This window comes from Channa argus, chromosome 19, assembly GCF_033026475.1.
Source record: "Channa argus isolate prfri chromosome 19, Channa argus male v1.0, whole genome shotgun sequence".
NCBI lineage: Eukaryota > Metazoa > Chordata > Actinopteri > Anabantiformes > Channidae > Channa > Channa argus.
Genome location: NC_090215.1, coordinates 3,444,123 through 3,453,169, shown reverse-complemented (window position 1 = coordinate 3,453,169; position 9,047 = coordinate 3,444,123). Strand labels below are relative to the sequence as shown.

At 40.1% G+C, this 9,047-nt stretch overlaps 2 protein-coding genes across 2 annotated transcripts; one reads left to right on the top strand and one right to left on the bottom strand.

Annotated features, from left to right (window-relative positions):
* Positions 1-86: 86 nt before the first annotated feature.
* On the top strand, positions 87-3,243 carry fitm1 (fat storage inducing transmembrane protein 1). Its single transcript, XM_067486549.1, has 2 exons — positions 87-1,385; positions 2,412-3,243. The coding sequence occupies exons 1-2, from the start codon at positions 1,114-1,116 to the stop codon at positions 3,088-3,090; spliced, it is 951 nt and encodes a 316-aa protein (XP_067342650.1). The 5' UTR covers positions 87-1,113; the 3' UTR covers positions 3,091-3,243.
* psme1 (proteasome activator subunit 1) lies at positions 3,228-8,858 on the bottom strand. The gene is made up of 11 exons (XM_067486555.1): positions 8,643-8,858; positions 8,319-8,351; positions 8,168-8,230; positions 7,957-8,058; positions 7,070-7,127; positions 5,401-5,498; positions 5,199-5,267; positions 5,030-5,097; positions 4,102-4,156; positions 3,821-3,907; positions 3,228-3,471 (listed from the first exon to the last, which is right to left on the bottom strand). Exons 1-11 carry the CDS (start codon positions 8,679-8,681, stop codon positions 3,391-3,393), a joined length of 753 nt encoding a protein of 250 aa, XP_067342656.1. The 5' UTR covers positions 8,682-8,858; the 3' UTR covers positions 3,228-3,390.
* Between the last annotated feature and the right edge of the window lie 189 nt (positions 8,859-9,047).

Genomic DNA, 9,047 nt, shown 5'->3' with positions numbered 1-9,047 from the left:
TTCTAATCCATGTGCCAGATCTGCATTGAGCAGCCAGGACTGGCATTTGGCTGTTACAGCGATCAGACTGTGGCCTGAAGGTCAGTGCCATATGGAAGCAGGGCAGTAAAACATTCTAAAATTAGATTGAGATTCTTTGCTATGTCTGGAATTACAGCTCATACTTAATACAACAGTTTACACCCACAAAGAGAGAGTGTTTTACATTTTATTGATATTGTTTTAAGGTTGTCATGGTGTCAGAAAATGTAGCTCCATCCACTGTATAAAAAAGTCCATGTTACAGTTTCATTTTAATACGTTGTAGTTTTGGTTTGTGAGTGAATTTAAAGGAAATGTGTAGGGATACTGTTTATCACAGAAGCACACCAGCAGGATTCCTGCAGGATGGATTTGGAAGTGGTAGAGGAACCAGTTAAAACAGCTGAGCATGAAACCCATCCAATGACTAAATGTACTCTCATTTGTCTAAGGCCTGAGAACTGTGCCTGGAAATAAAAAAGGCTCAAAGTGCTGTGACAAACAGCTGTTCATAGTGCCAAATGTAGATTGGCAACGGTTTATAACTTGAATAAATGTTGGCTCCAGCAGCTGATTCTACGAATGGGGGAGTAAAAGAGAAGGAAAGACAGAGCCAGTAATCTGTTTTATCTCAATGATTTGTTTAGATAGAGCGGATGAGATGTGTTTGCATCTAACTGCACATGTTGCATAACAGCCGTGTAGATTAGCTGTTTTAAATTGTTGTGGTGAATGTAAAGTTTTTTTTCAGACACATATTCAGCTTGGTATCATTAAGGACTAGTGTTGGATCATTGTTGAGAAGAATGGGGTCAGTTCCAGCAGCAGCCATTACTGTCTCCACTTTCACATTGTGTTGTGGACGGGGAGGGACCTGGAGAGTGAAGGGGACAGAGGGGTTTTATTTTTATAAAGCATGTGTTCCACTGCACGTCTGACAGGGATGAAGCAGAAGGGTCTCAAAAAGGGAGCAGTGGGCCCTTCACAGACTAAAGAAAGTGAGACACTGGGCTGTAACTGGATACAAAGAGACGAGAAGGGGACAATTTCACTGTTGCAGCTCTAACTGAAGCTACTATCCAGAAGAAAAATATGAACGTGAAGACTGAAAACTTCTCAAATGGTTTCACACCAGACATCAACAAGGTGGCTGCGGAGATGATGCAGCCGGGAAAGTTGATCCTCAGACTCCTGGATAGTGCTCTGGAGTTTGTAACAAACCTGCTGGCCAGAATGTTAGGAAGCAGCCTCGTCCGACAACATTTTCACCTGATGCTGTCAGGCTTGGTTCTGTTCGGACCTCTCCTCAGTTTCTGGGTGTCAAAGTACAACGTCTTTGCAAACAGCAACCACTACTTGTACAGGTGAGATGTTTGGAAAGTCCACACTGTAAGATCAGTGAAAAGATCATTTAAATTACATGAACTCTATGAACTACAAAGCAGTTCATAAAGTTATTAAAAACCTGCTCTATCTTCACTGGCTGCTAGTGATTATCATGTACTAGTAGTTAGAATCCTTTAATATAAATTATTTTTGAAATTTGCTTATTCTGCATGAGTGCTTTTGGAAAATGTATTTAACGTAATTGTACTTAATATTTTGGGGCTGTGTAGCTGTAAACCCTTGTCCTACATGATTTGTGTGTACACTTTTTCATATGTAATTGATCTCAGTAATTCTTCAGTACTCAGTACTCTACATGATTATCATGGCTGATCTAAAGATAAACAAACTTAGTCCCCTTATTCATCTAATTTGCACTTAGAAATGTAAGTAAATCCAGGGGTATTATTACCACTGTGTAGTAAAACTGTGTTATATGTAAAAAAAAAACCTTGATATTCTAAATCTAATAATTATATTCAAATTATTTACGTACTGTTAGGTGTTTTTGGAATTTCACACTGGAGATGATTTTATTATTATTCAGATTCCACAAAAGTGAAAATGAATGTAGTACAGTAAAAGTAAGATGTTTGCCTCTGAAATGTAGTCAGAGAATGAAATCGAAGAAAATGGATAAAACACTGGTAGAAATCAGTATTAACTGTTCTTTCCATCCCTGAGTGTATCATTTTTAATAGTGCAGCTACATGAATTTCTGCTTTACTGTTAAAATAAGCAGCTCATGGCTCATCTGCAAAGCATTAATACATGTGGCATAAATTCCTTAAAATGTATCACGTTTTAGAGGTTGAAACTGAACATCTGTATGACTTTAAATGCTCATTATCTTTGTTTTGTTATATGGAATCTATTAGCATCAGTTCTCCTTTGCCTGGTTTGGATTCTTTATATTCAAAGCCAGTGTGAGCTGTAAGTCATTATTTGATTGTGCTGTGAATAAGCTGTTCACGTTGAAACTTCCGGATTCATCTCTCTCACAGGAAGTTTCTAAAATCCACTTGGGGTTGGACATGCATCTTCACAGGTTCCTTCATCCTCCTCCTCTCCCTCTCCGCCCGTCACTCCCTTTCCCTTTCTCTGCGCAACCTTAGCCGGATTGGAGTAGTGGGTTTGCTCTGGCAGGTGTTTCAGCTCCTCCTTACTTTGCTGGAGGATGCAGCAGGAGCCTGTTATGAACCCGTAAGTCCTGCACAGGTCACTCTGAGCTCTGCCTCTGCAGGACTGCAGCCACTGCTCCTCCACGATGACCGGACCAAGGCCTCGTGCCTCAAAGCCAACATGGTTTGGAGGGGTTACGAAGCATCCCAGGACGTCCTCATCCTATGCTTGTGTTGTCTTCTGCTGGTCGAGGAACTGTCCGTCTTTGGCCCTCACCTAGCTTATGTGAAGCCCCTGCAGAGACGCCCAGGAGCCCCATTAAGATTCCTCTTCCTCCTGTGTGTAATTATTCTTGTTGTATGGATGTTCCTGCTGCTTTGCTTGCTTTCACACTTCCCCAAGTTCCCCTCCCAGCAGCTGGGGGGAGCTCTGGGCTATCTGGGGTGGAGAGGACTCTACCAGGGATGGTACAGACTCAGACCAAGCTGGGGCTGTCCAGGTTTGCCAGGTCAGGGACTCTTAACCTCTATGGACACTGACAAACAACCACAACAACATTAAACTCTAATGAAATCCTAAGTGGTCAACACCCCTGATGACTTCGTACGTCTGGGATCATATGAATTTGCAGGTTACTGTCATTGGAAGTTAAAGATATATGAGCAGCAGATTTTGGACAAAATGAGTGCGGCCAGAGGTTTAGGAATCATGTTGCTTTATTTGCTACTCTGAATACAAACAGATGTGCATTAAGAAAAAGAAGCCATTTCTGTCAGAGTGGGTGTTTTGTTACTGGAACAGAGTGTCATACTACACTTATTGTATCTTGTTAGAAAGCCGGTGAGTGTGATGGTGTCAGCCTCAGTAGATGAGAGCTTTCCCGTCTCCTCTGGGCCTCTTAATCTTGTCATAGTTTTTGTTAATGATGTCAAACAGCACAGCCTGCACAGAGAAACAGTGACAAGAATAAACAATTTGAGAAAGAATATGAGACCGAGAGGTTAGAGCCAGAGTCAGAGATGTGCTATAATGGAGTGTTACAGGAAGGAGACACACGGCGATTAATGGACCAATCAGATGAACACAATCACAGCAACTACCATTTAGCCATCGTCCCCGCTGTGTTGGTAGGTTTGTTGAGAAGTCAGTAGGTGTATTGTAGGTCGCGTTTGACACATGTACGCAGACTTAAACACACTCGTAATCCTACTCAAATTACTTCCAAATTTTTCAATACAAATGTCTGTAGAAACCAACATGTTTTTGACAGTAAACACAGTAAACATCTTACATATGTGTTGCGCATGTCCAGAACCACCAGGCGGAGCTCACAGTACTGATACTGGTCCAGCTCATGAACCAGCTGTCTGTAGTCTCCCTGCAGCACAAAACACATGACACATTCAGTCTGTTGCCAGGTATTTATAGTCTTATATTTGAAACACAGACATGATTTACTAGTATATATATATATTTTCCTTAGTTTTACATTATTATTAGTCACAGTGTGTGAGCATTACAACACGGAATCATGTTGAATATTGATCAGAACACACAGAATGACATACTGACCACATGGGATTGTTTGGAGGCTTTGGCCACAGCATCACCTCTCTCGCTGTAATATCTGACAGAGCCAAGAGGAAAGAGAAGTTTCTTGTCATTCACTTGGACGATCCTGAATAGCATCCACTGCCATCTAATGATCTGAATAGTTCTACTTTCAAAAGTCCGTCTCACATGTACATTTTCACACACATCTTCATCTTCAGAGCCACATTTTCATACTTAGTATGGCTACTGTCTTCTCACGATTACATCTGTGTGTGTTAATTTTCATTCTTATTCTTGTCATGTTGTCTATTTATCACACATTTAAAGCGTTGTTTCCCAAAACTGGTATTTTAGGCTCATTATAAAATAGAATCCATGCATATTTCCTAAAATAATTGCTATAGTAAGTTCAATAAAAAAGTTTGGTGAACCACATTTGAGATTCAGTGCTCCTGTGCCCAATGCAACGCTAAGCTTTGTCAACTACAGTATAAAGACCATCACAACCACTATGAGCCAGTTTCCATAGCAATTCACTAGAGTTGTTTGAAAATGTAGCAGCAACACAGCTGAAAACCCAGAGAAAGAAGTGATAAAGAAAGAAAGAAACAAAGCCAATAACATCCTGTCAATATCAGAAAGAGTATGTTTTAATGGGATTTACCTCAACAAGCTACAAGTAAGAAATCTGCAGCGCTGTCTCTGTTTTTTTCCTACCAAAAATGGTCATAGGGTACTAGGCAGAAAGAATATTTCCAATGGGGTACACTACTGAAAAAAGACAGTGGTCTTACAATCCCCTGAAAAGACCACAGCTGTGTGTGGGAGGATGACAGAGGATAGTGACTTCCACTGTTACATCAGCTTTTTGGCATAATTTCATTTTGGCCTCAACATCATCTTTTCGATAAAGACTTAAAGTAGCTGCGCTGGTGTGGGCTCTTACTTTGAAATCTGAGTTTGGAATGCCTCAATCTTGGTGCGTGTGTTGGTCAGCAGCTCAAACACTTTCTCCTGTTTGACAAAAGCAGAGCTGTCAATCCTCAAAGATCATGAAATCATAAAGCATACTAACATCGTGATACTGCATCAGCACAGTAGCAGCTGTTACTGACCTGCACAGCCACCCCAAAGTTGTTACCGTCTTCAATTTTAGGAATTTGGAGCTGCACCCACATTGACACCTGGGGGAAAACAGGTATTGTATTTTCTCCTTGAGTCAACTCATTAAGGGCACAAACCGTCCTCTTTTAAACCAGTGTTAAAATTGAGACAAGTGAGTTTTCTCCTAAAATAAACCAGGAGACACAGACTGACCGTGTTGAGCTTCTCCTTCAGTGTCTGGATCTGAGGCTTGACCTCCTGGAGGAGACTCTCCACATGCTCATTGCAGCAGATGGGCCCACAGGGAGGCCCTGGCAGACAACACAATGCTTCATTTACTTACACGCAACAGCAACATTTTTTGTCCTTTAAAAATCTTAAAAGGAGTTTTCTTCCTATCACAGGACACACAAACGTACTGATGAATGCAAAACTTTACATTCCATTACTTTCTTTTTACTTTCATCACCATAATATTTAATGCTGATAATAAGAATCTTTAACACTCTGTATGTTTTTCCTTTGCCTCTGTAACCTCCTCCAATCTCTTTGGCCTTTCAGGTGTATTTAGTGGAATTCCATTTTAGTTCATTTGTGTCATACACATTTAAGTGACCAGACACCATAAATGATACTTGCATCCATGTCATTATATATAAAGTTCAACTTAAGCTTACTATTATATCATAGACACAAAAAACTAAGTCTGCTTTCCTAAGCTTTGTAGGTAAACCACATAAAATGATTCCTTCCTCAAACAAAATTTAAGTTTCTCATAGTCACTGATCCAGTAAAACGGATCATCAATCGCACACATTTTACAAAAAAAGCACATGTCCTACATCCTCATAGAATGAATAGAGAATACAATGGACGTCCGTCTCCATCTCACCCAAATCCCCCAAACAACAAAGTATTTCCTCCTCAGAGAGCCCATTAAACCACCTGCTTCTGTAGCTAAAGGTAATGTACCTGAATGCTTCACCTGGCACTACACTAAAGTTGTCTTTTATCAAACTATCTGTCTGTAGTTTAGGTTTGTGTCACACTTTCTTAAACCATCTAATTTAGCACATACTTATGATATAATTGTTAGTCCGTCAGATGCTTAGTTGTCCACCATGTACAGCCTTCTTCAGATGTATCCATACGTTTATAATGACATTTTAAGTCTGAAGACTGGGAAGACTGTAAAACATTCACTGTATTCTGTAGAAAATATTCATGAGTTGCCTCCAAGGACTTTGTCAGGCTCCGTGCTGTATGTTTTGGATTCTTATGTAGCTCTCAAGCATGTTTTCTAGAGCACACCAATCTTTTTTTTTTCTACAATTACCTGTACTGTTGATATGGTTTGTATTTAAGTTCCTTTTAGTTTCTGTTTCCACTTCAATTGTTTAATTTCACTTTGATTTTGATTTCTATTGTTCTATTGTTTAAAGATGATCCTTCCTTTATGTTATTATTTTGTATTTATCCACTGTCAGAAGGCTGACATCCCATATTATACATAAGTAAGACTTTAGTATTTTTGGGGAACGGAAAGCGGAGACACATGGTATAAAAGCACAAAAACACATAATATTCATATCTATGTGTCAAGCGAACAAAAATGAGAGATTTTAAAGTTATATCCAGCGACTGAACAAGAAAATTAATCACAAAGTTTAATGTCTCATTAAGTCAAGAGTTGTCTCCCCACACATCTGTGTTCAGATGGTTTTTTCTTGTTAATTCTGGGGAACATGCAGTGTGTTGTTCACTGAAAATATTCTATGTACAACTGGTGAACAGACATCAAGTCAACTCATTTTAAACTTTATGGAGTTTAATTGTACTTTATTTTGTGATCATAAGTCATCACATCTGTCTTTGCATTTACCTGAGTCTTCATCCTCTTTGTCACTGTCCTTGTCTTTCTTCCCCTCCTTGGCTTCTTTCTGCAACATAAGAACAAAAGGTCTAAAGCCAAAGACGTCTCACTACCTCTTAATGTTAAGAAGAGTCCCTGCTCGTTGCACGGCACATGTAAAGCAAAAATATTTCTCAGACTCGTTTCCCTCTTCGCTCTACACTCCCCTCAATAAAGGTTAATAGAGGACTTCTTGATACACAAGGGGAACAACAGCCACGTCTATGATTGTGCTGCATGAACACAAGAGAGAGCTTCCAATCCCCGCACAGCTATTCTTCCAGTGCTCATCTAAAATCATGTACATTCAGTAGTAACAATTGACCTTAATATGATTTAATGCAAAAAAAAAAAAAAAAAAAGTTAGGGTTGAGGCAGTTATTCAGATTTCCTTTAACAATCCCCCTGAATAACAGACCCACTCCGCCACTTTGACAAACAGCTCTTGGAAAGTGTGCACTGATTGGTTACTATTATAGCTAGTGAGTCAGTCTGGCTGTTTGCAGTAATGAAACTATAAATAGAAAATCCTGGCTGAGGATCCCAGCTGATTTTAAGCTTCATGCAGCAGCAGTCCTGTACAAATTCAAGGAAAAAGAAAAGGAAACAGAAACAAACTAAAACACACTATACACACACTACATTAATCTAATCAGTGGTGTTTTTTTCAATTTTCAACGCAACCTTTTGTCTTCATTTACCAATCCTGAAATGTATTTACTGTGCCAAACAAACTCAGACGTGTTAAACCATTGCAGTGATTGATCTGAACTTATTAGACCCGCTTATCTCCTAAATGGGAGTTCTCTCAGATTTCCACACAACAGAGCCTAACACCTATAAGGTGTGGGAGCTACCTCCTCCTTCTTCTTGCGCTTGGCCTCCTCTTTAGCTGGGTCAGGTATGGGGATATCCAGCGGAGCCTTCAAAGAGGCCAGGTCTTCACAGGTGAATGATGTCTAAGGGCGAAACACGAGACAAAAAAGTCCTGTTATGTCTGATAGACGGATTATAAATATGAGCCATCATTTGATCACAGGCTCATTCGTAATGTGTGCAAACTGATACCTTCAGTAGCTTGTGCAGCTCTTCAATCTTCTGAGGGAAAAAGTTGGAAACCAGGTCTTCTGCCTGTAACCGAACACTATTATTAAACTACAATTCAAATCAAAAGGGGAAGATTTATGGTAAATGTTTAAAAGACATATTGAATTGTTACCTCTTTTGTGAGCTTCTGACAGAAGTCATCCACCTGCAATCGAGGGATCACACAGGTTCTGATCATTTTCCATTTTATTTTGATACAGCCACCACATATAGAGTACAGCTTTAGTACTAGTTAGTAGCAGTAATAGTAGTAGAAAAGTGAACAGGCCACGGAGCAGCCGTGTGCTCAGCTCCGTCGCACTCCTGCTCTGTTTGCCCCCCAAAAGCCCCACACTTACCTGGACACTGGCTCACCTGAAAGCAACCCGGTGGTTTGAAGCGACCGTGGATGGACAAAGCTACGACATAACACATGCTAGCTGACAGTCGGACTCACCTGTTTCTTCGACTTGTGGCCAATGTCCATTGAAGCCATGTCGTTCGTGCAGGTTGAAAAAGTTGGTTGGTGAAGTTTGGAAAAGCCTTCAGATTTCTCCCCAGCTGAGGAAAGACGATAAGCGTTTTATTTGGGTAATTCGACGCTCTGCACGACACGGAAAACACTCACAGTTACTCAGCATAAAAAGCGAAAATGAAAGTAAAACGCATTTTCACTCAGTTCCGTACTTTCCCAGTTTAATGTCAAACGGTCGTGTTGCATTATGGAACTTGTGGTTTTTAGTTTTTTTTATTTTTTACGTTCACAAGAGACTTTACAGAGAAACTGGAGCTCGTACACATACAGTGACAAATACTTTATGATAAAAGCTGTTTGTTTTTTGGAAAGCTCTGCCCTTTGCTC